Raw genomic sequence first — 27,460 nt, 5'->3', positions numbered from 1 at the left:
TTAGAATTCACAAAAATGTTAATATTCAATTTACTCTACCTTAATTTATCAGAAGCTAATCGAGCTGAGGGGGGGCTGATCCTACTCCTGTTGAAGTATATAGGACCAGGAGCTTCCCCCCTCACACCTGTCTTGGGGAGGAATTCTCCATGAGGCTCGCTTCTCAGACTTCTACCCCACCAGGGGGTACAGGATTTACCCTCCCCAGAGACCTGCAGGAGTCCAGGACCAGCTGCATGAAAGGCCTTGTACTTCCACACTAATACTGATGCCTAGCAGCCCCTCTGGCTTCCTGGCCATGTCTGCCCAAAGGAAGGGGGCCTGCAAAGAAAAAATACTGTAGCCCCAGATGGTATTGTCTATTCCAGGGAATCTTTACATGGCTGAGGTGGAGAAGAAATGTGTTCCCCTGGCATTCCCAGATTCTGCCCCCACCCCTGGTATGGACCCTCAACCTTTCCAAGAACCATTTCATCTGGGTCAAATGATGACTGTACCCATTTCCAAGCCAGGTTCACACCCTTCTGCATTAACATTCCAAGATAATGGTGTTTGTCTCAGAAGTCTACAACAGCTGGAGTTGTCCATCCTTTTTCTCCATCCAGTTTGCAGAAACACAGTCACCAGTTTCTAGACCAGGCAATTCTCTGAGTGTCATCTGTTGTAAAAGTGTTCATAGGCTCTTTTTGCCATTTTATCCAAATTGGCTACTCTCTTCGTGTCTGGCTATTTGGAAGATAGATTCTTTTCCAAAGTTGAAACCATAGTTCTGAACTGTCTTCCCATCAAGAGTTGTGCTGAACTATATCCACTAGCTGGCATGAGTGTTGCTCTATAACTCAGAAGAGTGGGGAATGGATCTTCCTGCTGTAGGATTTTCTTGGTTGTCTGTACAACTTTCTCAGCCTCTCCGTTCACTTGTGGGTAATGTAGACTACTAGTGTAAGCAGTGTCAGGATGAGCTCCACCCTGACATCTGGTGGTGAGGTGTGGCAAGTTGTGGAAAAGAACTTCAGGGGCCAATCTCATTTGCATAGGCACACCCACCACGCCTAGAATGAAACCATAGCTGCCCAAATGGTCACTTTGGCTGCTGTGGGATCCCCAGTGTCTCTGTTATTGGGGCAGGAAGAATAAATTGTTATTACCCTGATTATGGGAACTGTGCTTGGAACTGTACGTGGCCTTTTGTTATGATGGAGGGATTCACCATCAACTAAGTAGCACTCGCTAGGCAAGGGTCATGAGTTCCAAAACTGTGTGAATGGAGAGAAGCTGGGGACAAGTATTAATACTTGGTGGCATGGGCCCCTTGGTGAGGGCCTTACATGTTAATTGCACTTCCTCCTCTCTCCACTGTGGAATATCAGAGCTAATTTTGATTTCATTAGAAGTCTAGTTACAGGCTACTGAGCTCACTTTGGGCTGACAGTGCACCAGCACTGGGGCTCCCCTACTACAAGCTGAATTCACCTAAGAGCTGAAATCACTGAGTGTTGTGTTAAGTACCGGGGGAGCCTGAAGATATATTGTGGAGCAGTTTGCGGGACGGCTGGAGTGCCTTGTGGACCGGCTGGTGGAGCAGTTTGTGGATGGCAGTTTGTGGATGGCAGGAGCTGCTTGTGGGCCGTGGAGCTGAGCGAAGGAGTTCGTGGGGCGGCTGGTGGAGCGGAGCGCAGCTGAGCGAAGGAGTTCGTGGGGCGGCTGGCGGAGCGGAGCGCCGCTATGGGGCGGTCAGCTTCAGATCATGTAAGGTGCCTCTTACCCCCGTCCCATTTCCACCCAGGTTGGGAGGTAAAGCTCCGCAGATAAACTTTCGAACTCTGGGGCTGCCCTGACCAGGGACAGAGACTTTTGGGGCATTGGACTTTTGGGACTTTGGGTGATTTGGGGTTGCTGGACTCAAGAACCAAAGGGAAAAGGGCATGCCCCAATTTGCTTGGGGTGGGTTTTTTTTGCTCATGGATTGTGTTATGAATCCTGTTGGTGGTGTTTCCCCAACATAATGCCACATTGTTTCTCTCTGTTATTAAAAGGCTTTTGCTACACTCAGACTATGTGCTTGCGAGAGGGGAAGTATTGCCTCTTCGAAGCGCCCAGCGGGGGTGGTATATATTTGTCCCAGGTCACTGGGTGGGGGCTCGAGCCAGTTTGCATTGTGTTATTGGAATGGATCCCCTAGATATTGAACCCGGCCCTTGTTGCTGCCAACTCTGACGGGCAGAAGGGTTACACTAGTAATATGATCAAGATCACTTTTTGTTCTGAAAAAAAAATGAGGAGTACTTGTAGCACCTTAGAGACTAACAAATTTATTTGGGCATAAGATTTCGTGGGCTAAAACCCACTTCATCGGATGCATGCAGCGGAAAATAGAGTAGGAAGATATATATACACAGAGAACATGAAAAAATGGGTGTTGCCATACCAACTGTAATGAGACTAATCAATTAAGGTGGGCTATTATCAGCAGGAGAAAAAAAACTTCTGTAGTGATAATCAGGATGGCTCATTTCAACCATTTGACAAGAAGGTGTGAGTAACAGTAGGGGGAAAAATTAGCGTGGGGAAATAGTTTTTACTTTGTTTAAATGACCCATCCACTCCCAGTCTTTATTCAAGCCTAATTTAATGGTGTCCAGTTTGCAAATTAATTCAAATTCCGCAGTTTCTCATTGGAGTCTATTTTTGAAGTTTTTTTGTTGAAGAATTGCCACTTTTAGGTCTGAAATTGAGTGACCAGGGAGGTTGAAGTGTTCTCCAACTGGTTTTTGAATGTTATAATTCTTGACATCTGATTTGTGTCCATTTATTCTTTTGCATAGAGATTGTCCGGTTTGGCCAATGTACACGGCAGAGGGGCATTGCTGGTACACGATGGCATATATCACATTGGTAGATGTGTGGTGAATGAGGCTCTGATGGTGTGGCTGATGTGATTAGTTCCTATGATGGTGTCCCTTGAATAGATAAGTCGACAGAGTTGGCAATGGGCTTTGTTGCAAAGATAGGTTCCTGGGTTCGTGTTTTTGTTGTGTGGTGTGTGGTTGCTGGTGACTATTTGCTTCAGGTTGGGGGGCTGTCTGTAAGCGAGGACTGGCCTGTCTCCCAAGATCTGTGAGAGTGAGGAATTGTCTTTCAGGATAGGTTGTAGATCCTTAATGATGCGCTGGAGAGGTTTTAGTTGGGGGCTGAAGGTGATGGCTAGCGGCATTCTGTTACTTTCTTTGTTGGGCCTGTCCTGTAGCAGGTGACTTCTGAGTACCCCTCTGGCTCTGTCAATCTGTTTCTTCACGTCAGCAGGTGGGTACTGTAGTTGTAAGAATGCTTGATGGAGATCTTGTAGGTGTTTGTCTGAGGGGTTGGAGCAAATGCAGTTGTATCTCAGAGTTTGGCTGTAGACAATGGATCGTGTGATGTGGTCTCGATGAAAGCTGGAAGCATGTAAGTAACTATAGCGGTCAGGAGGTTTCCGGTATACAGTGGTGTTTATGTGAACATCACTTATTAGCACCGTAGTGTCCACGAAGTGGATCTCTTGTGTGGACTGGTCCAGGCTGAAGTTGATGGTGGAATGGAAATTGTTGAAATCATGGTGGAATTCCTCAAGGGCTTCTTTTCCATGGGTCCAGATGATGAAGAGGTCATCAATGTAGCGCAAGTAGAGTAGGGGCATTAGGGGACGAGAGCTGAGGAAGCATTGTTCTAAGTCAGCCTTAAAAATGTTGGCATACTGTGGGACCATGTGGGTACCCATAGCAGTGCCACTGACTTGAAGGTATACATTGTCCCCAATTGTGAAATAGTTGTGGGTGAGGACAAAATCACAAAGTTCAGCCACCAGGTTTGCCGCGACATTATCGGAGATACTGTTCCTGACGGCTTGTGGTCCATCTTTGTGTGGTTGAATGTTGGTGTAGAGGGCTTCTACATCCATAGTGGCCAGGATAGTGTTTTCTCAAAGATCACCAATGGATTGTAGTTTCCTCAGGAAGTCAGTGGTGTCTCGAAGATAGCTGGGAGTGCTGGTAGCGAAGGGCCTGAGGAGAGAGTCTACATAGCCAGACAATCCTGCTGTCAGGGTGCCAATGCCTGAGATGATGGGGCGTCCAGGATTTCCAGGTTTATGGATCTTGGGTAGCAGAGAGAATACCCCTGGTCGGGATTCTAGGGATTCTATGCAGATTTGTTCCTGTTCTTTTTCAGGGAGTTTACTGAGCAAATGGTGTAGTTTCTTTTGGTAACCCTCAGTGGGATCAGAGGGTATGGCCTGTATAAAGTGGTGTTGGAGAGCTGCCTAGCAGCCTCTCGTTCATATTCCGAACTATTCATGATGACAACATCACGTCCTTTGTCAGCCTTTTTGAGTATGATGTCAGAGTTGTTCCTGAGGCTGTGGATGGCATTGTGTTCTGCACGGCTGAGGTTATGGGGCAAGTGATGCTGCTTTTCCACAATTTCAGCCCATGCAATTCGGCGGAAGCACTCTATGTAGAAGTCCAGTCTCTTGTTTCAACCTTCAGGAGGAGTCTACACAGAATCCTTCTTTTTGTAGTGTTGGCAGAAAGGTTTCTGTGGATTAGTGTGCTGTTTGTTCAGAGGTGTGTTGGAAATATTCCTTGAGTTGGAGACATCAAAAGTAGGATTCCAGGTCACCACAGAACTGTATCATGTGCGTGGGGGTGGAGGGGCAGAAGGAGAGGCCCCGAGATAGGACAGACTCTTTTTCCAGGTTAAAAGTATAGCTGGATAGATTAACAATATTGTTGGGTGAGTTAAGGAAACTGCTGTTGTGACCCCTTGTGGCATGTAGTAGTTTAGACCAGTGCTTCTCAAGCTATCTGTTGTGGCGGACTGGCAATTTTTTTTTTCCAATGTGCGCGCAGACTGGCAGCCGACGGCTTGCGGACCGGCACTGGTCCGCGGATCACCACTTTGAGTAGCACTGGTTTAGATAGTTTAGTGCCCTTTTTCCTTTGCAGAGAAGCAAAGTGTGTGTTGTAAATGGCTTCTCTAATTTTTGTTCTGAATGACTTAAATTCTGCTTAGTAAATTGTGGTCCATTCTCCATCACTAGTTGTTCTGGAATACCAAAGTGAGCAAAATTGTTCTTCAGTTTCTCGATAAAGCTGTGACATTTTATATCTTCCAAGTAGGTTATTTCTGTATTCCTGGAAAAACAGTCCACAGTGACCTGGTAATGATGTCTTCTGAATTCGCATAAATCTTCAGATAGTCTCTTCCAAGGTCTGTCTGATACAGGTGTTGTTATTAAAGGTGCTCTGTGCTTTGTTGGTCTGTTAGTTCTGCAATGTTCATATGCAAATATTTTATTCTTTATGTCCTGGCTGATGCCCAACCATCACACTGATTGGTGAGCCTGTTCAAGGCCTTCATGGATGAGGTTTAGGATTTCCCTTCTCATATCATTTGGAATTATGATGGAATTGCTTTTAATCATGAGTCCATTTGACTCACTTAATTGTCCAGCGCAAAATCATATGCACTCACTCCCTAGGTGCTCCAGGGCTGGAGCACCCGCGGAAAAAAATTAGGTGTGTAGCACCCACTGACAGTCAGCTTCCCCCCGTACCTCCCCAGTGCTTCCTGCCTACCAGAGGCCCCGCCGATCAACTCCTCCCACTCCCTCTATATTTCTCATGTTGGGCCCCTGAACAGTCCTGGACCAGTACTAATGCAAACTCAGCTGTCTTGGCCAGCTTCTCTAGAAATTGTGAGAACTTTGAAGGAATTCTTGTAAGTGTTTTTCTGGGACACTTCAGTGCTCAGAGTAATATCTGCAAGGGATGTAACACCCCGGTACAGCCTACTTGATTTGCAAGCAGAGAAGGCACCATATGTGTTCATCTGTGATTAACATCTCTATGCCCAAGGGACACTGTTTGAAGACACTGAGCAGTCTTCCATCCTCCTAAGAGGTCAAGGTAGTGGACAACATCCTGAAAAAGATAAGGAAAGATAAAGAAGTTAAAGGTGTGGTAGTAATTCTTCTGAAAGCAAATGACCCCCATAAAATATCAACTTTGTAAAGTGAACAAAGCCCTGAGGCAAAGCTAATCACAGGCTTACTATGAATTCCAAGATATCTCCCTACAGCAGCATGTGGTCTAAGTAGTTAAAAGTGACAGTGATAAGAAATTTGCTAAATTTCTGAAAGTATGGTGCATGTCTGAGTTACAAACTGCATTTTTCTTTTGTTATCTAACATATCTCTCAGATTCAAGAGCATACTCACTATACAAAAAAATGAAGCTAGGACACAGTGGCCTGTCAACTCATGTATATCTCAGCAACAGAATAATTCACTCCTGGAATCCAAAAAATTTTGTTCAGAAGGCTCAGTATAGTATAGTACTACACCATGAGCAGTTTGACCGGCATTAATATAGAGGATGGAAACATAGCATTAGACTGCTAGATGGTTAAACATTGATGACTGTACACAGTCCATGGCATGTCCAAAGTGAAGGGCTATTTTTAAAAAAATTAAAAAACAGACCAAAAATCACAATATAGTCTTTCAGGGTTTTTTTAAATCTCATGATTTTGGGAACAATCTCATTATTTGGGGGAGGGAGGGCTAAGGCTGACTCATGATTTTGGGGTTGCCAATACCGCATTCAGGCCTTGGTGGGCTGGGAGTATGATCATCACATAGTGACACCTGGTGGTGCGTTACTCGCCATTCAACAAGTTTGGAATGAGTATTTGCATATTCCAATGTTCTTGGAGGACAACGGCTGAGCCCGTAATTTGTAATTTTAGGGGCTCAGCCGTTGATGAGCTACTTACTCTCTAAAGGCTGAAAGGTGGCTATAAACCCTACCCCTACTTTTGGCAGCAATCAGCGTACAGCACTGGTATGTGGTTGAGTTTTGATTTTTTTTTTTTTTACGGAAAGCTTCAAATCCTGCAGAGGTTGCCATGCCGCCTCCACACCATGCCCCCTACTGCCCCACTCTGACGCCTGGCAATAGTGTCCTTTTTTCTGGATTCGGCGGCACGTGCCCCTGACGAGGCGCATCACCAGGGGTCAGAGAGCATCCAAATATCAACAACCAACCCTAGGGAGGCAGGAGGGCTGCAAGCCGAGGGCCGGCGCTGCCCTTGAGCACATCAGGCTCCAGCTTTCCCTTTGCCGCCTGTAGCAGCCGCCGCGCGGAGCGTTCCAGCACCGAACGTTCCATCTGCGGGAGGAGAGAGGACCCAGCCAGTGGGCGGGGAGAGGTGTCGCGCATGCGCTCGCCCGCGGCGGAGACAGGAGAGCGGATGGTACCTTCCACGCCGAGCCTGGCCTTATTGGAAACGCTTGCGTGAGCCTCACCCACCCGGCGCCGGGCGCGCGCGAGGGGCGGGGCTTTCGGAAGCCTGGGGCGGAGTAGGCGGGGCCAGCTCCCCGCCGGTTGGAGGAGGTGGAGCCGCCGTTGGTGCCCGCGCGCCCCTAGTAACGGCCCCTGGAGCGGGGAGCATGACCCAGTCGGTGGTGGTGCAGGGTAAGCCGGTGTGACCCGCCCCTCCCCCACTCTGACCCCGCCCCCCCCACTCTGACCCCGCCCCCCCCAGCCCCGCTGACCCGTGTCTCTCCCCATTTGCAGTGGGCCAGTGCGGGAACCAGATCGGCTGTCGCTTCTGGGACCTGGCGCTGAGGGAACACGCCGCCGTCAACAAGGTAACGGCCCCCGGGAGCGGCCCCAGCTGCCGGGCGGCGCAGCGTCAGCTCCCGGGGCGGCGCGGCCACCGGGTTGCTCCTGAGCGCGCGCCGCGTCGGCCGCTGATTCGGAGCAGAGCCCGGGACCCCCGCCCTGAGCGCGGCTGCCCAGCCGGTGCCGCCCCCGTGGAAGGTCGGCGCTGAGGTCCCGTTCGTTCCCGCCCTCGGTGGCGGCTCCGCGCGGTGTCTCCCCAGCGTCTGTCTCCGCCTCCGGGGGCCGGGGCAGCCTGAGGACTGGGCGTTACTGGGCTGGGCGCCGGGGGGACTCCCTGACCTGTGCAGCGCAGCCCCTGGGAATCTGAAATCGCACCGGGGTGAGCACGAGCAGCTCCTCCCACTGCCCCGCCGCTGGAGCCGCCCCGCGCGCCGCCGTCCCACTTCGCCGGGAAATTAGTGGCTTCGAAATTTCCCATGAACTCCGCCTCCCGAGAAACCCTTCTTTGGGAGGGAAACCCCAATGCATGAAACAAAGTCTGCTCCGGGGACCCAGACAGCTGCGGAGTGAAACTGACATGCTCAGCAGTCACCTGCTGGGTGAGCGCTCTGCCTCATAGCCCTCCAAAGCCTTTGTAAGTTTCACTTTCTGCAAATTTCAATTAACCAAAAATTTCTTTTTCTCATAGGAAAAATCCCAAGGATGGCTCCTGGGTAGGCCTGGCAGGCTCTTGACAGTTTCACAGGGCCTTCCAGGCCCAACCAGGAGCCATCCCCTTTGATTTTTCCTCATGAGAAACAGAAATTTTCTGGTAAATTGAGACAAATTCAGTTTTGTGAAAAGGGCATTTTTCGTCTGAATGATTTTCTGACAAACTTTCAGCTCCAGCTAGGACTGAGCAGTTAGTATTGCTTATCCTTTTCCAAGTACTAAGTAATTGTTTCCCATAAGGAACCTTTCATGATGCAGCGGATTATCCTACATTGTCCTGCTATGGGTTTCTTCCACTTTCCTCTGAAGTATCTGATGCTGGCTGCTGTTGCAGACAGGATACTGGACTAGATGTACTTAGGGTCTGATCCAGTATGGCAGTTACTATGTTCCCTTCTCTGTCCTCCTCCTTCTGGTGTCCCATACCCTTCCATCACAATCGGTTTTTTCCAGTGTTGGGCACGTAAGGTCTAGTCTGTAGCCCTGGCAAGATCTTCCATGGTTCATGGCTCCTCCCAGGAGCCGACAGACATGATTTATATTTCACTACAGTCACATGTATCTGGGTCATTGAAATAACCCCACTGCCGCATATTGACTTTTGACCTGCCAACTCTTGTTCTGAGGTGATTTAAACATCTCTAGGTTGACCAATCCTTCTCTTCGCCTGAGGGAATGTGTTTGCCAGTTTTAGTCCTGCTAAAGCCTATGTGCTCCCTGTGCAAGTCTTTTTAAGTCCTGCAAACTATATTACTACAGTTCTGCTTATGCAAATACACAAAAATACACTCCTCTCCAGCCCATGGTACTCTGACAGATCTAGTCACTGCCAAAGGGTGTGCATATTTTCTCACTATTGTACTAATATTGATTTGCAGTATGGTGGCCTGTTGATTTTTTGGCATTACAAATAGTACAGTCTATGAAGGTATTTGAGCATTGCTCCAAAAAGTGATTTAGTTATCAAAACACATGTAGACCTTGAACAAAAAATTAACGTTTAGTTCTTTGGCTGTCAGATGTGATCACAAGGCAACAGCAGTGATTTTTCTAGAAAAAGTTGAGTATAGACATCAATAAAGAACACTTGGGGCCCAATTCTTATTGTCCCACAGGCAAATTATGTGGCTTCAGCTTAAAGGGGCAGCGACAGACCCTGGGAATCCCACCCCTTCAGGGGGCTTGCCCAATTGACATAGAATCAGTGGAACATCTCTACACCACTCCCCTTCCACATCCCTGTGTAGTGTGTGTATTTGGAACACTGCTGTGGTCCAACTGTTCTCTACTTGTCATGGTCAACAGCAAATAGAGTGTATATCAGAGCAACCCTGGGGTTTCTCTAACTTATCCAAGTAGGCCCCCGGCAGGGTCCAAAATACAAGGAGTATAAAGGTTCACTAAAGTCACCGTTGGTCCCTTCTCCATTTCTATGTTCAGCACAGGGACAGAGTAATTAGCATGCCGAGGACCCCTGAATGGAAATGTGTCCAATTTACAAGGAATATATAGACATGATTTAAAGAAAATGTCAATGTGTTAATAAAGATAGTGGTGGACAGTCCTTTTGGCTACCTTGCTTCAAAGCAGCTAGTACTGGCCTCAGTTGTGACAAGATATGGGACTAGATGGAATACTCCTCTGATTCGTTATGGCAAATACTATGTTTCTAGTATTGTATTCAGCAACACAGCTTTCATTTTCAGCTGTTTAGTGGGCAGCTATACTGAAGATATGGATCAGCTATAATACCATAACAAATACATGTAAAGCAGTTAGCTAAGCTCGTTCTATTGCTAATTAATGTATTTTTTTCATAAAATACAAAAATCTTCAAAAACACAAAGTAAAGAAAATATAATATTGGTTGTGATTTGTTAAATCTTATGTTGAATAAAATGTTTCTTATTGAATGAATGGTTTACTTTAATAATTTCAAATTCTATGTATATTTTTAACTAAATACTGTTGTATAGTGTTAGCCAGAAATAGCAGAGAATCTCTAAAATTGCACACTTAAAACTTAACTTGTGCAACGTTTCTGTTTTTCAGAAAGGAATTTATGATGAAGCATTAAGCAGCTTCTTTAGAAATGTGGATACCAGGTAAGCTTTGCTGTATCAAGAGAGCTATTTGAAATTTATCACAGTAATTGATTTCAGTAGGTCAGCAATCCCGATCTGCTATTGTCCATAATAAACTACAGTTTTATCTGTGTTTCAGGTCAAACTACTAATTGTGCTAGAAAGAGATCCTAACGTCTTGTACTTTCATACATTGTGCCTATCCTCCTCCTCCTCTTTGATATAGACCTTTGCTATTCTAAGTCTATGAAAGTATTCTCCTCCTCCTTCACCCTTCTCCCTCCTGCCAAAAAAAAGCAGTCAGTTAATAACTGCACATTAATTTTCCTTTAAAATAAAATGTATTCTGCTTCAGCCGCTCAGTCATATTCAAATGTCAGGCTTTATAATTATGATTTTTAGTGTTGATTGCGGATCTTGCAAGAGGAATTCATTTAAGAAGCACAAACTATGCAGGCCTTGAAAAATTTACCTAACCTTTTCTAGCATGAGCACGAGAACCCATAGCTAGAGAGAAAAACAAACCCACCTATCCCACCATACTGGCACCCCTTCTACTCCTCCCTGCTTACACATGTGCATCTACGCCCCATGCTCTGTAACTTAATTAAAGGAATAAAACAGTTGTGCTGCTTCCCATGCATGGTATTTAGCTGTAAAACTATTAAGCAGCTTTCTATCTAATACGATGGTGGATCAGTAGCTGCAAGATAGTTAAGGTTGTGTGGCAACGTTCAATTATAACAGTGGCTTTAAACCTTTATTTTGTAAAGACTTCATTGAAATGGCAAAAACTAAAATACAGACAATAAATTTAGAGTATTATTTGAATTTTGGATTGACTCACTTAGATTTCTTGCAAAAAGAGCATAAAGGAAAAACATGCTGCTTTGGCCACATTCTTTGGCCACATTGCTGCTCCTCGTATGCTGATTCCTTGAATACCAGTTATACATCAATATGTTTGTCCATAGACTGCTTTATAACTTTTTTTGCCGTAACAGAAAATGGATGTCAAGGTGAACCCACCAGATTTTAGTTTGATGACAAATCTGCTGCAGCACAAATGCTATCGCCCACTCAGGGAGGGTGGGGAAGGGAGAGAGTGTGTACCTCATCAAATCATAGATGAGGGTTGGAAGAGACCTCAGGAGGTCATGTAGTCCAGCCCCCTGCTCAAAGCAGGACCAACCCCAACTAAAGCATCCCAGCAAGGGCTTTGTCAAGCTGGGCCTTAAAAACCTCTAAGGCTATAGATTCCACCACCTCCCTAGGTAACCCATTCCAGTGCTTCACCACCCTCCTAGTGAAATAGTTTTTCCTAATATCCAACCTAGACCTCCCCTACTACAACTTGATGCCATTGCTGCTGCTTGTCATCTGCCACCACTGAGAACAGCCCAGTTCCCTCAGCCTCTCCTCATACATCATGTGCCCCAGCCCTCTAATCATTTTAGTTGCCCTCTGCTGGACTCTCTCCAATTTGCCCACATCCTTTCTGTAGTGGGGGACCCAAAACTGGACGCAATGCTCCAGATGTGGCCTCATCAGTGCCAAATAGAGGGGAATAATCACTTCCCTCGATCTGCTGGCAGTGCTTCTAGTAATGCAGCCCAATATGCTATTAGCCTTCTTGGCAACAAGGGCACACTGTTGACTCATATCCTGCTTCTCATCCCCGATAATCCCCAGGTCTTTGCTGCAGAACTGCTGCTTAGCCAGTAGGTCCCCAGCCTGTAGCAGGGCATGGGATTCTTCCGTCACTTGTCACTCTGCACTTGTCCTTGTTGCACCTCATCAGATTTCTTTTGGCCCAATCCTCCAATTTGTCTATGTCACTCTGGACCCTATCCCTACCTTCCAGCGTATTTACCTCTTCCCCCCCCCCCCCATTCTTAATGTCATCCGCAGACTTGCTGAGGGTGCAATCCATTCCATCATCCAGATAATTAATAAAGATGATGAACAAATCCAGCCCCAGAACCAACCCCTGGGGCACTCCGCTTGATACCAGCTGCCAACTAGACATTGAGCGTTGATCACTACCTGTTGAGCCAGATGATCTAGCCAGCTTTCTATCCATTTTATAGTCCATTCATCCAATCCATACTACTTTAACTTGCTGGCAAGAATTACTTTGGGAGACTTTATCAAAAGCTTTGAAAAAGTCAAGATATATCGGGTCCACTGCTTTCCCCATATCCTGAGCCAGTCATCTCATCATAGAAGGCAATCAGGTTGGTCAGGCATGACTTGCCCTTGGTGAATCCATGTTGACCCTGATCACCTTCCTGTCCTTCAGGTTCTTCAGAATGAATTCCTTGAGGACCTGCTCCATGATTTTTTCAGGGACTGAGGTGAGGCTGACTGGTCTGTAGTTCTCCAGATTCTCCTTCTTCCCTTTTTTAAAGATGGGCACTTTTTCCAGTTGTTTGGGACTTCCCCCGATCACCGCGAATTTTCAAAGATAACGGCCAATGGCTCTGCAATCACATCAGCCAGCTCCTTTAGCACCCTCGGATGCATTGCATCCAGCCCCATGGATTTGTGCTTGTCCAGCTTTTCTAAATAGTCCTTAACCTGTTCTTTCACCACTGAGGGCTGCTCACCTCCTCCCCATACTGCGCTGCCCAATGCAGCAATCTGGGAGCTGATGTTGTCTGGGAAGACCAAGGCAAAAAAAGCATTGAGTACTTCAGCTTTTTCCACATCATCTGTCACTAGGTTGCCTTCCTGATTCAGTAAGGGTCCCACACTTTCCCTGACAACCTTCTTGCTAACCTACCTGTAGAAATCCTTCTTGTTACCCTACACATCCCGTGCTACCTGCAACTCCAGTTGTGCTTTGGCCTTCTTGATTATATCCCTGCATGCTCAAACAATATTTTTATACTCCTCCCTACTCATCTGTCCAAGCTTCCACTTCTTGTAAGTTTCCTTTTTGTGTTTAAGCTCACCAAAGATTTCTCTGTTAAGCCAAGCTGGTCACCTGCCATATTTGCTATTTTCTGCACAGCGGGATGATTTGTTCCTGTGTCCTCAATAAGGCTGCTTTAAAATGCAGCCAACTCTCCTGGACTCCTTTCCCCCTCATCTTATGCCTCTAGGGGATCCTGCCCATCAGTTCCCTGAGAGAATCAAAGTCTGCTTTTCTGAAGTCCAGGGTCTGTGTTCTGTTGCTCTCTTTTCTTCCTTTTGTCAGGATCCTGAACTTGACCATCTCATGGTCACTGCTGCCCAGGATGCCACCCATTTCTACTTCCCCTACCAGTTCTTCCCTGTTTGAGCAGCAGGTCAGGAGAAATACAGCCCCTAGTTGGTTCCTCCAGCACTTGCACCAGGAAGTTGTCCCCAACACTCTCAAAAAACTTCCTGGATGGTCTGTGCACCGCTGTATTGCTCTCCCAGCTGATGTCAGGTTGATTGAAGTCCCCCATAAGAACCAGGGCCTGTGTTCTGGAAACTTCTGTGAGTTGTCCGAAGAAAGCCTCGTCTACCTCATCCTTCTGGTCTGGTGGAATATAGCAGACGCCCACCACAACACCACCATTGTTACTCTTGCCTCGAAACTTAACCCAAAGACTCTCAACAGGCTTTTCTCCAGTTTCATCCTGGAGCTCTGAGCAATCATACTGTTCTCTTACATGCAGTGCAACTTCTTCACCTTTTCTCCCCGGCCTCTCCTTCCTGAACAGTTTATACCCATCCATGACAGTACTCCAGACATGTAACTTACCCCACCAAGTCTCTGTTATTCCAATCACATCATAGTTACTTGACTGTGCCCTGTAGCCTGGGGGAAGTTCCTGAACTGGAAAAAAAGGAGAGTAGGAGCTCAAATCTAACCTCTGAGTGCTGTTTAAATTCCCAAACAATTCATTACCTTTATAATTAATTTATAATGAAACATAACCTAGAAGATAGTGAAGAGCTGCTGAACACTCCCCTACTCTTTTTTTTGTTTTTTAAAAATAAGTTAGCTGAGAGCTTATGCAAGGTCACTGCAGGCACAGGACCCAGGTTTTTCTTTTGACAGGCCCAGATATTACACACGGCACCATACTTCATTTCAGAGTGATTAAACCAGTCTAGTTGTCCTCTGTCTAACCACTGTATACTATACTCCTCTCCCAGAGCCAGCTACTTTGGCAGCTACGAGTAGGGGGATGTTCCTGATGGTAAATATTTCATGCTGACCATCTTAACGTCACGTGAAGTTGATATTAAGATATCATCAGTGGGATGGGATCCTGTGAAGATTTTATTTTAGGGAATTTCCGTTAAGACTTTGCTAGTGGAATGTGTTTGTGTGTGAGGGGGAGTGGTATAGTTTTGCATTGAGCCAAACCTCTATGGACAGCAGAGATCAATGAGAAGGAAAGAGAATTTTAATGATACTGTATCACTTCCATAATGGTTTTGATCTTATAAAACATTTCTCCCTTTTCCAGAAATGGTGGTGATGGTGCTGATATTCACAAAGGAAAAATCTTCTCTTTAAAAGCACGAGTAAGACCAAAATTATCTTTATAGATGTATACATTGCATACTTATGACTGTAAAAAGCTCACAGTTTAAACTTCCTATGTTTACCTTTTGTCTTAAATGCACAATTTTAGACATGTTTCTCAAACTGAAATTTCTTAGTTCCCCAGATTAGTGTAACAGTATTAGAGTCCACTTCACGGGCAGACTTCAGTAATAATTTAAAATGTATAATTTGGGAAAATGATTGTGTAGATCACATGAATAGATGGTGTTTGTTTGGAGGGGGCAGTAAAGGGTTTTATTTGAGCCATTTATGTTAACTAAGTTTTTAAGAGGAAACATCTTTGAAAAGCTATGGCAATTTTTTTTTTTTGTTACTAAGTATTCAGCATGTTATGCATTTAACCCTTGAAGTTTTGAACAGCATAAACAAAAGTTGAAATAACTGAAATAATGCTTCATTAAATTTTGTCTTCTGACAAGGAGATCAAGGTGAATTTTTCTAGAGTCGGCTTCTCAGTCATAGTGTATCTTTTAAAATAAGATCTTTCTGCCTGAAACTTTAAAGGAACAAGAAACCTTTTATCTTGCAAGTACTTGCATCCCTTTTGTGTAACTATTTCAAAGAGTGGCATACTGACTGAACTAAAAATTTTCTTTCTCTAAGGCTCTCTTGATTGACATGGAGGAGGGTGTAGTGAATGAAATTCTGCAGGGGCCATTGAGAGATGTGTTTGATAGCAAGCAGCTCATCACAGATGTTTCTGGTTCAGGGAACAACTGGTGAGAATAAACTCTTCTTCGCAAAGCAATTTTAGCTACTAATAGATGGCAGTTGAAAAGGGAAATGATAGCAATGTCTTTCAAGAGGATTCTATTGCACCGGGGGGAACTGTGCCACATTAACAGTAAATCTTAGAATTGCTGTCACCTTGAGGAGAACTTTGAAAAGCACTTTATTTATGAATCATTCTGCTGATATATCATTTCTTCTGTGTTTCTCTTCCCTCACTGTTTTTTGTTACTTGGCCTACTTGCATGAAGAAAGGATTGTTTGTCTTAGGCATTCTCCTGCTCCAGCGGCTCATTCTTCACTGGAGGTCATAATCTTGTTTGGGACATTTGTGCAACTTGCTTGGAGACCGAGTGAGGAGTGAATAACGGAAGCAGATGAATTTCTGACTTCTGGCAACACAGATCCTGACTTTTTGCATATACGCCAAGTCACAAAAAAGGGAGGAGAAACTCAGAATAAAGTAGATAACTGAACAAATTTCCAATTTTTCTCTGAGGCGTTAGCACAATACTCAGCTCACTAAAGAGTTCTAAGGCCTGGTCTACATTGGCGGGGGAGGAGGGGGTTGATCTAAGTTACGCAAATTCAGCTATGTGAATAACGTAGCTGAAGTCGACGTACTTAGATCTACTTACTGCAGTAAGTCGATGGCTGACGCTCCCCCGTCGACTCTGCCTACGCCTCTCGCTCTGGTAGAGTACTGGAGTCGACGGGAAAGCGCTCAGCGGTCGATTTATCTAGAGTAGATGCGATAAGTCGACCCCTGCTGGATTGATCGTTGCCCATCCGTCCAGCGGGTAATGTAGACAGGCCCTAAGCAATATCCCAAAGTAGGGAGCAATGCAGCGGTTGAGAATCCCATAATATTGAGTCTCTTAACACATTAGTATATTGGTCATTATAGGTAAAGTGGTACTGGAAAAAACCTTGGTTTTACCTTCAGTAATTGTTGTAACTACGAGCTCCAGTATTCAGAGCTCCTATAATAAAAACTGTCTGTCAGTTTTCATTTTACTAAATAGTGAACTGGATTTTTCCCCTTAATGTGGGTGTCTAACTTCCATTGATAGTAACGGGTTGAAGGAAAAATAGTTCCCTTCCTTCCCATTTGTGACTTTAAAAAATTATTAAATAAGCAGTACTTCTGTGTTATGCTGTATCATCATTTTGTATATGCTTCCAACATCACAATTTATTTTTCTATGAGAACAAAATACTGAGTACAGATTCTGAACCATTCAACTGTGTGTACAGACAAGAATAGGAAGTATTAGAGTACAAAGCTTAAGTTTAAACTTTCTTAATCATTTCTCATATATGCAGGGCTGTAGGTCATCAACTGTATGGCTGTCGGTACCGGGAACATATTGTGGAAAAGCTGAGGAGGATGGCAGAACACTGCGACTGTCTGCAGTGTTTTTTTGTAATTCATTCAATGGGAGGTGGTAAGCTTTTTTTCATGGTTAACATGTCTGCAAATGCCACAAGTGAAAAAGGAACTAGATTTTGAAAATTTTTTACTTTAATATAAGACACTGGTAACATGGTAAGGAATTTTTTTAATCAACAAATACCCTTTAAGTCAAGTTAGTAGTTATAGTAATATTACCGTAGCACCTTGGGTTCCTGTTTCGTGACTAGGACTCCTTTTTGTTACACTGTATACACAGAACAAAAAGACAATCCCTGCCTCAAACAGCGTACAATCCAAGTATAAGACTAGAGACAACAGATGGATAGAGACAGATGGGGGTGCACAAAGAGACCATACAGGTCAGCGTGATAGGCAATAGGTCTAAGTACATAAGTGCCTAATGATTTTCAAGGGTTTTTTTTTTTGTAGGCATCACAGAAAAGCAGAGTTTTAAGGAGGATAATGAGGTAGCTTAATTTTTTTGTGTTTCTATCTGTGGTATTTTTTTTTTTTGTTTCCATCTGTGATTTTCTGTTCTCCTTTGGGGTGTTTGGACCATGATTGTCAGACCATCCTGCTCCCACAGGGTTTTCTTCTAACTTTTTTACCTATTATCAACATAAATGAAGTGTTCTCCTAGTACCATTTTTGTAAATGTATCCAAGGGGAACCTTGTGCAATGATAACTTTGGTGTTAGCATATTGGAACCAAACTTGAACAACTTCAGTGCTGTTACATTAAGAGAAGATAGTTTAAATGACTAGGATCTGAAAACTGAATATGAAAGTAGCCCCGTTTCCATGTATCTTTGTGCTGTGTCTTCAGTGTAATATGCTTAGTTTGAGAGAACCTGCTTATTACTACTCTCAGCATTGCAGAAAAGCAGTTATATTCTCCTCATCCTCCAGCCTCATAATTGAAATTGCCAGCTGCTAGGATTCCAGAACATTAGCTGTCCAAGGCAGAAGATCCACAGCTTAATTTTCAGGTCTCTGATTTGAACTTAATGTTGATAGTAAAGAAAGGGGGGGAAATCATGTTCTGACTTGAAAACCAAGCAAACTTAATAAGGAAGTCACTGAAGGAAAAATAAATTTGAACACGAAAAAGTACCACTTGCAGTCATCTCTGAGTATAATTATACTCTAACATACAAACTGTACTATACAAAACTCATTATGTAGATACCCTGCCTTTTCCCAGGATGATATATCTACACACACAAGCTGAAGATGCTCTTTTACCTGCATTATTGTTCTACTTGAATCTGTATTTTAGGCTTAAGTAGAAATACACACTGATGGGATACAATATTTAAGTTTTCTAAAAAGATTAGAAAACCACATCTTTTATAAATATCCATGCTTATGTTTTTAACAATAAAGTTAGCTAGACACTAGAACAACTTGCTAAGAGGAGTCATGGTCCCATCACAAGAAATGTTCCACAGTAGACTAGATGTAACACTTAAGGGTATTTCATAAAAGCTTAGTACGAGAGCTGGTCTGGAATTTTTCAACTAAAAGTTTTTCAGTCAGAAAACACAAATTCATCCAAACAAACTTTTTACGGAAAAGAGTCATTTTTCATAGATTCCAAGGTCAGAAGGGATTTAGATCATAAAGTCTGACTTCCTATATAGCAGAGGCCATAGAACTTCCCCAAAATAATTCCTACAGCAGACTTTAGAAAAACGTCCAGTCTTGATTTTAAAATTGTCAGTGATGGAAAATCAACCAGGATCCCTGTTAAATTGACAAATTTCCCATTTCAAAATATTTTTTTTTAATTTAGAAATTGTTTCAACATTTCTTCAGCTGACCCAAATAAAAATTGTTTTCAGATTTTTGGTTCACAAAAATGTTCAAGATATCAAATTCTTATCCCAGTTCAGGATGGAAAAACCTTTTCCTGTCCAACTCTACTAAATCCTTCTGTGATCACCGAGTGCTGAGCTCTTATGAAAATCTGGTCTGTAATGTACAAAGAAATCTTGTGTTTCAGAGGGGATTTAAATAATTCAGGATGTTTTAAGCATTATCTCTTTTCATTGTAACTATCTTCTTAATTATTCTTAGGGACAGGATCTGGTCTTGGTACTTTTGTACTAAATGTGCTTGAGGATGAGTTCCCGGAAGTATATAGATTTGTTACTTCAGTTTACCCTTCTGGGGAGGATGATGTCATTACTTCTCCATATAATAGTGTTCTGGCTATGAAGGAACTTAATGAGCATGCGGACTGTGTGCTTCCAATTGAAAATGAAGTAAGAGAGTATTCATATTCTTGTCAATTTCTCTTGTGGTGTACATTACGTAGGAAGTGTTTCTTCCTTCTCTGTATTGATGAACAGGAAAATGTTATCCTGAAACTTATTTTCAAAAAGAGCCAAAGTGGCTTGGGCTCTTATGTCACTTTTGAAAATGAGACTTAAGGTTAAGGTTGCCAATTTTCCCATTTCTGAAAACTGGACACCCTGCTGCTCCCCCGAGGCCCCACCCTCTGCTCCACCACCCTCTCCCCCAAGGTTCCGCCCTCCATTCACTCCTCCCCCTCCTCCACCCTGCGCCCAACCTGGGGACCGCCACACTCTGCCCCCCCCACCATTTACCTGCGGGGGGCACTCTCTGCATAAGCCACTCACGTCACACAGCTTGGAGCTGGGGATAGAACCCAAGATTCCTGACTTCCAGCCCCCCGCTCTAACCTACTAGCCCCCACTCCCCTCCCAAAGCCAGGAAGAGAACCCAGGAGTCCTGACTCCCAGCTCCCCACACCAGCTCCTCAGGCTGCCCCCCCTCCCCCCGCCCCCAACACTGAGGCAAGGGACGGTTCCAAACACGCTCAGATGTCCCTTGCCTGTCTGGGTCCATAGAACTGGGGGTAGGGGGCTGGTCGCTTCCATCTGGGGAACTTGCCCCATTGTTTGTAGCCCCCCTTCCCCCACCCTCCACCCCCAGCAGCGGTGACCCGCTCGGCCTGGCTGGCTTCAGAAAATTTGCACAGAAATATTGATTCTGGGGTCTCCCCACTTCTCTCGAGGGGTTTAACGAGCCTCCGCTCCTGGTTCCTCTGCACCCCACAGCGAGGGGCTCTTGAGGCCCCGGGGCCCCAGCTCCCAGGCTACCCTGGCTAAGGCTGGAGCTGGCTGGCTTCAATGCACTGAAGTCTGCCAACTTCTGCTGCCCAGAGCGAGCAAGCACCCGAGTTCCCAGAGAGTAGCATCGGGGGGTAGCCAGGGTCCTACCTGGGCAGTGATCATACCATGCAGGGAGTGGGGATGGGGAGCCTGGCCCGTCAGGGGAAGTGGCCCCATGCGGTGCAGCGTGCCGAGCCCAGACCCCTCTGCAACCGGCAGGGGGGCAAGCAGATCCAAGCACTGCTCTCCAAATGGCCCCTCTCCCAACATCCGCGCCCTGTAGGTAGTGGGCTGCCCCTTTCCTTCCTATGGCCTCTCGCTCGTGCTTGAAGCTTACCCTCCCCTCACCCACTCTGCTCGCAGCGCCAGTGCGAACCTGTGGGCACTCCCCAGCCCTGGGCCGGCTCCCTCCTCAGTCAGACGTGCCTCCCCGGGCTGTGAGATGCCTCCTGCAGCCGTAACTGATGCTCTCCGTCAGCAGCTGAACATCTGCTGATCTTCCCTCCCTCTCAGCAGGGAGGTTGATCACATTTACTCTGGTAACTGGACTTTTAGTGACACTGCCAGGTTCCCTTTTCGACTAGACTTTGCAGTCAGAAACCAGACATGTGGCAACCCTACTTAGGGTCCTAAGTTATTTTGGGTTTTTTGAAAACTGTATCCTTATTTTGGGAATCATTTAAAAATTGCCCAGTACTTTTCCCCTTCCTTACAGAAATGGTCTGTAGCAGGGAATTTTATTCCTATGTCTGCTTTAAGGTAAACAGTAAATGATTGCAAAAACCCTTGTTTTTAAGATCCTTATTCTCAATATAAGGCTATTGGTTTATAAACAAAATTGTCCCCCATGCAAAAGTGAATTTTTTTGTTTGAAGAAACTCTTGTACTCTCTTTTGAATTATATGAACATGAGAACAAATATCCTATTTTTTTTTCTGGTTTTTCTGTATTTGAATAAAAGTTAAACTTGTTTGAGTTAAGTTTCAATTTCCTTGACACATTTTAAGAAAAGCAGTTCAAAAATACATTTAGTCAATTGCGAATGACCAAACTGTGAAGTGAAGCAGACTTCAAAGGCACAAACTGTTAACTTTAGCTACTGTGCTTAAATTTTTGTTCTTAGGTTCTAAGTTTAACTGAAATGAACAGGGACACTGAATGTGAAAGCTCTATGTACAGGAGTATCTGGAAGCTTTTTTTTTTATTATAATTATTTCATTTTGTCTTCTCTCCAAGTCTTTATTTTCTATAGTTAGTAAAATTCATCAGATGACAAATTCTGGAAAGCTAGGATCAACTGTGAAACAAAACAGCTTGTTAACCTCAAGTTCAGGCAGTATCAAAACTGAACAGGAGAAGCCATTTGATGCTATGAACAATATTGTGGCCAACTTGCTGCTGAACCTGACAAGGTAATCTTACTGAGATTTCCACTATGCAAGTAATGCTGCGAGAGATAGTATGCACAGTGGATGTTCTGCACTTCTGAAAATATTGATCCATTCTCAGTTTGGTATTAGTCAGCTGTTGTAATTAAGTTAATAAGCACTGTTCAAGTCTTGTAACAGCAGTCTAGAGAACCCACTTCAGGGGGTAATTTGGCAAAGTGGCTTACATTTTAGCATGAGGAAACTACTGTAGAACCCCTAAAAGGGATATTGAATTAAATCCTGTCCCATTGAAGTCAATGGCAAAACTCTCATTGACTTCAGTGACACCCCTCTGACATTCAGTAGGAGAAATCCTGAACTGTGGTACAGATGAAGAAAGAGGTCATCTGAATTCTTAGGACTGATACTTTTCTAACATGCTAGCCTGGCTTTGCAAACCTATCATGAGAACTTGCCCTTCTCAAAAGAAACTTTTTTTTTTTTTTTTTTTTTTTAAATCCATGGTTTGGCCTAAAGATCTGGTGTGTGTGGTGTTTGTTTATTTTGTGGTGGTGTGGAGGGTTTTTTTTTTTTTTAATTTACTCACCCATTGGAGGAAGTGATTACTCACCACAGGCAAGTAGAAATTTTTTAAGATGTTCAGGTCTTCGACCCTTACATTGTGTGTCAAGTAGGTGTTAAATAAATTTAAAAAGTGAGAAGTTGTTATTGAGTGATTTTTCAAAAGACAAATTGAAGTACATTCAAATATAAGAAAATATTTATGCAGCAGAAATGCCATTTCACCTTTATTAAAAATAGGAACCTAATGAGACAAGACAGGGTCTAAACGAATATTACTCAAGTAGTGATACACCACCTCTTGAATATACCCGCTGCCCCCAAAACACTGGTTCTTTAATATACAAAACTAATCACTATAAACTCCCATTGAAGTTAATTGGGATTAATGCTTTAAGAGTACTCCTCTACTTTTTGTAACTGATTGGTGCAAAAGATGTGTGAATTTATGCAAAATCATTATTAAAATAGGTTTGGTTACTAAAACTGATGTCTAATGATTACTTCTCTCTTTTTTTTCTTTAACCATGAAAACTTTTTGTCTAGTGTTTCCAGGTTTCTTGACTCTTTCATCCTTTGAGCATTCCATGTCTCTGGCCCTCCGTCTCCTGCCACCTGCTGCTACCCTGTGAACATTTTGTTTAGGATTGTGACATCAGGATTGTGGCATCCATTTTTTTCTGCTTTTTTTCCCCTCTTTTTTTCTCCTTTTGTGGCTGCTCTGTTATCAGTGCAGTACACTCAGTGGGATGGAGGCATAACTCCTCCTCTCTTCTCTCCATTCTTGTCATCGTCTGTTTATTTGCATAATGCAGTTCTTTTGGTTGAAATGAATTGGTGGAAAGATTCTTGCACATGTATAGATATAGATGGCCTGTAGCTTTATACAGTCATATACTGACTCTGTGTTAAACCGAGAGGTTAAGACTTTTTGTATATGTTCCTGCTAGCCAATTCTCTTTATTTCAGTTAATGACCATAGCTAACTGTTAACCCCCCATTGTGTTTAGTAGTATAGCAGCCCTTACTGCCTATTCCCAATTATGGGAAATGATCTGCAGTAGTAACCCTGAAATGTCTAGTTACTAAGGGAGTTATCACACCTCAGGCTTATCTTCAGCCAAACACCACCTCGCTGTAGAGCAGTACCTTAACCAGTAAACAGTGGTGCTTAGTGTTAATGTTCAGTGCTTTTTTTTTTAAGAGACACAAAGGATATTGGTACAAATGTATGAAAAACCAGTAACTCTCGTGATAGTGATTGAATCACCAATTCTGGAGTTGTAAAATGACATTATACTTCATGAGAGAGACAAGGGGGTGAGGTAATATCTTTTATTAGACCAGCTTCTGTTGGTGAAAGAGACAAGCTTTCAGACTCCATGGAGGTCATCTTCGGCTCTTGGAAAGGTAATTAGAGTGTCACAGCTAAGTACAAGATGGAACAGATTGCCTCGGTGGTGCTCGAAAGCTGATCTTTCACCAACAGAAGTTGGTCCAATAAAATAAATCACCTTGTGTCTCTCATATCATGGGACCATCACGGCTTCAACAACACTGCAAGCATTATATTTCATTTCCATGATGTTCTCTGTTATAGGGAACAACTGGAAAAAAATATGGATATAACAGTAACATATCAAGCTTCTACATAACTTTTTGTAAATAAATGATTTTGGTTTTATAATAGTACTATTAAACTTTTAGCTCTGCCAGGTTTGAAGGTTCCCTTAATATGGATCTTAATGAAATCAGCATGAATTTGGTTCCCTTTCCTCGACTTCATTACCTGGTTTCCAGCTTGACTCCTCTGTATACATTGGCTGATGTTAATGTACCTTCTAGAAGGTAGGTGAAACAGACTGTTATGGTGGGAGGCTACGCCATAGCTGAGGTCTGGTTTAAACCCTATTTTTAACTCTTCTAACATCCACAAAAAGAAAACTGCATATTCTATATCTAACCCCAGGATAAAAAATTCGTTGGAAGCCTGTGGGAAAAAATAAAAGAAATTTAAAAGTATTGTGGTATTTCCAAAATTGCCCTGATATTCACCTTAAAAATGTTCTTAATAGTGTTTTTTTTAAGCTCAATCTCCACTATGGCTTGGCTTACAAACTCAAAATATGTTTTGTTAGCCTTTCAGAGAAGTGCCTTTTTAGTGGGTTCTTTGAAAATCAGTGAGGGGACTGCAAAGATGTATTATATTAAGAGCTTGGTGATGGGGTGTTTCTACCTCCCACCCAGGAATTGAATCTCACCAGTAGAGCAGTGATAGAGGGTGGTGCAGTGCTGGTGAGGGTCCCTGTACAGGTAAATGGGAGGGTGGAAGATTAAGGGGAAATGCAGTGATGATATTCCAGGATGGGGTATGGAGTAAGATGCAGGGAACTGGGAGATGTACCTATGTTGGTAGGGAATGGGGGACACATGCAGGGTAGCATTATGTTCTCAGCTCTTTTAATAGAGAGATTCTGGGTGAGGTAAGTGGTAGAGGACACAGAGTGGGGACAAACTGTATATCTTGGGCACATGGAAGGGCAGCTTAAAGGAGTATACCGGGGACTAAAAGAAGGCATGAAGGCGACTTGTGAAAGTGGAGTCTTTTATTTACATTAAAAACTTAACTTTCTAGGCATAAAGCTTTAAACTTTCTTTCCACCATCTACTTCTCGATATTATGCCCAGGTATAATTGTACCTCTCTTCCCAAGATTCCACCCCTTTATGAACTTTCCAGATTCTACGGTAGAGGAGCTTTACCACTTTGGGCCCCAAAAGATCTGTTCAACCATGGCTCTCCTTCCACAGATCACATAAGCCAATCCAATTTGAACTTGAAAAAAAAAAAGGAAATTTTCCCAAAAGTGCCAAACAACTCCTTAAGAAATAAAGATGAAGTGTGGTTCAGTGGGTTCAGGTTGCATCAACTCTTGTACACTCATCACAACTCTTGGACACGACTGGTATACTCAACACAAGTTACTGGCATGTACCTTACTCCCCTTTATCCACTATTTCTGACCTTGGTGTAACTTATATGCTAAAGTGCTCAAAGGAAAGAGAGCCAAGAAAAGCAAATAATATGTGGGCATAAGATGATGTAAGTTGAAATAGTTCATCCAGCTTGTGCTATTGTTTGAATATTCTTTTTGACTGTCTAATTTATACTTTCAAATAACAAGGAAGTGGATGAATTTTAGTTGCTCTTAAATTACAAGCTATAGGATTAGTGAAGAACTTCAACATGCTTAATAAAAGTAGGTAACAGCCTTTTTTTCTTAATTTAGGTTGGATCAAATGTTTTCAGATGCTTTCAGTAAAGATCACCAGTTGATTCAAGCAGACCCAAAGCATAGCTTGTACCTTGCCTGTGCACTTCTGGTTCGAGGAAATGTACAGGTTTCAGACCTTCGCAGAAACATTGAAAGGTTTGATCTATTGTTATAGCTTGTTTGTGCACAATACTTATTACAGAAGCTGTTGTCAGATGCTCACAGTGATATCCCTATTCATACAAAAAGTTTCAACAATAAATTCAGCAAAAAGAGAAAAGTTTAGTTATAGGCACTTGAGAGAAGAAATGTTACTGACCAACAGAAAATAAGTGAAAGAGCTTAAAAATACTATTCTGTGCTTCCTAATGACATTTGTTAAGCTTTGTAAGTAGTGACCCTTTCTAAGCATCATTGGACCCTTTCCAAGCCAAATCAATTTGTGGTTATGATCAAGTGATTACCAAATAGTTATCTGCATACTATCAAAAACCTCCACCATTCTTATCATACACCTGTCATAAAGATGTTTGGTGAGAGAATGGTTCAGTTCATCTCCCAGTTTTCCCCCCTAAGCCTCACTCAACTCCAGGGGAAGCTAAACTTCATACACTTAATGTAATAAAGGCATTGTAATATTAACATGACAAAATCATTCAGAAGCACACCTAGTGATCTTTGATGATAGGCTTGGAAGGATTCATTTTTTTTATTGATAAATGTAGGTAAACATTGATTTCACCGTACATGTACCACCAGATGAAAAATATTTCTATTGGTAATTATTAGGGCTGTCAAACTATTTTAAAAAGTAATCGCAAGATTAAAATATTAATCGTTATTATTCACCCTTTTAATTGTCCTATTAATAATAGACTACCAATACAAATTTATTATAAATATTTTGGATGTTTTTCTACAATTTCAAATATATTTATTTCAGTTACAACACAGTATACGAAGTGTACAGTGCTCACTTTATATCATTATTTTTCATTAAAATATTTGCACTGTAAAAAGATAAACAAAAGAAATAGTATTTTTCAGTTCCCTCATACAAGTACTGTAGTGCAATCTCTTTATCGTGAAGTGCAACTTATAAATGTAGATTTGTGTTGTTACATAACCGAACTCAAAACAAAACTGGGTAAAATTTTAGAGCCTACAAGTTCACTCATTCCTACTTCTTGTTCAGCCAATCGCTAAGACAAATAAATTTGTTTACATTTACAGGAGATAATGCTGCCCGCTTCTTATTTACAGTGTCACCTGAAAGTGAGAACAGGCATTGGCATGACACTTTTGTAGCCGGCATTGCACAGTATTTACGTGCCAGATATGCTAAACATTCATATGCCCCTTCATGCTTTGGCCAACATTCCAGAGGACATGCTTCCATGCTGTTGACAGGTTCTGCTCAATAACAATCCAAAGCAGTGTGGACTGACACACGTTCATTTTCATCATCAGAGTCAGATGCCACCAACAACAGGTTGATTTTATTTTTTGGTGGTTCTGGTTCTGTAGTTTCTGCGTTGTAGGGTTACTCTTTTAAGACTTCTGATGGCATGCTCTACACCTTGTCCCTCTCAGATTTTGGAAGGCACTTCAGATTCTTAAAACATGGGTTGAGTGCTGTAGAAATTTCACACTGGTACCTTCTTTGTGTTTTGTCAAATCTGCAGTGAAAGTAGTCTTAAAACAAATGTGCTGGGTCATCATCTGAGACTGATATTACATGAAATATATGGCAGAATGCAGGTGTAAAACAGAGCAGGGGACATACAATTCTCCCCCAAGGAGTTCAATCACAAATTTAATTAACACATTATTTTTTAACAAGCGTCATCAGCATGGAATCATGTCCTCTGGAATGGTGGCAGAAGCATGAAAGGGCATTTTCAAATATATTTGAAAATGTAGAAAAACATGCACAA

At 43.2% G+C, this 27,460-nt stretch overlaps 2 protein-coding genes across 12 annotated transcripts in view; one reads left to right on the top strand and one right to left on the bottom strand.

Annotated features, from left to right (window-relative positions):
* Positions 1-1,710: 1,710 nt before the first annotated feature.
* The window catches only part of TUBE1 (tubulin epsilon 1), a 61,212-nt gene continuing 35,462 nt past the window's right edge, over positions 1,711-27,460 (top strand). For 5 of the 11 annotated variants that reach the window (XM_073337089.2, XM_073337086.2, XM_073337088.2 and 2 more), the window contains exons 1-10: positions 7,370-7,514; positions 7,617-7,690; positions 10,428-10,480; positions 14,911-14,968; positions 15,615-15,730; positions 17,067-17,188; positions 19,237-19,424; positions 21,534-21,709; positions 23,957-24,097; positions 25,539-25,679. In XM_073337089.2, the coding sequence (XP_073193190.2) occupies positions 7,490-7,514; positions 7,617-7,690; positions 10,428-10,480; positions 14,911-14,968; positions 15,615-15,730; positions 17,067-17,188; positions 19,237-19,424; positions 21,534-21,709; positions 23,957-24,097; positions 25,539-25,679 (1,094 nt within the window). In that variant the 5' untranslated portion in view covers positions 7,370-7,489. Of the gene's footprint in view, positions 1,750-7,287; positions 7,335-7,368; positions 7,515-7,616; positions 7,691-7,924; positions 8,299-10,427; positions 10,481-14,910; positions 14,969-15,614; positions 15,731-17,066; positions 17,189-19,236; positions 19,425-21,533; positions 21,710-23,956; positions 24,098-25,538; positions 25,680-27,460 lie in introns of those variants that run through there. The other 6 variants (XM_073337090.2, XM_073337079.2, XM_073337081.2 and 3 more) reach the window with 6 other exon arrangements.
* LOC140908944 (uncharacterized) lies at positions 2,299-7,812 on the bottom strand. The gene is made up of 2 exons (XM_073337091.2): positions 7,595-7,812; positions 2,299-5,960 (listed from the first exon to the last, which is right to left on the bottom strand). The coding sequence occupies exon 2, from the start codon at positions 3,935-3,937 to the stop codon at positions 2,888-2,890; it is 1,050 nt and encodes a 349-aa protein (XP_073193192.1). The 5' UTR covers positions 3,938-5,960; positions 7,595-7,812; the 3' UTR covers positions 2,299-2,887.

Source organism: Lepidochelys kempii, chromosome 3 (assembly GCF_965140285.1).
Source record: "Lepidochelys kempii isolate rLepKem1 chromosome 3, rLepKem1.hap1, whole genome shotgun sequence".
Taxonomy (NCBI): Eukaryota; Metazoa; Chordata; order Testudines; family Cheloniidae; genus Lepidochelys; species Lepidochelys kempii.
Note: the sequence above shows the minus strand (reverse complement) of the source record. Positions and strands in the feature narration are given on the sequence as shown.

Excerpts from the sequence above, each read along its gene's own strand:
- LOC140908944 (XM_073337091.2), bottom strand. The coding sequence starts at position 3,937 with ATGGATGTAGAAGCCCTCTACACCAACATTCAACCACACAAAGATGGA.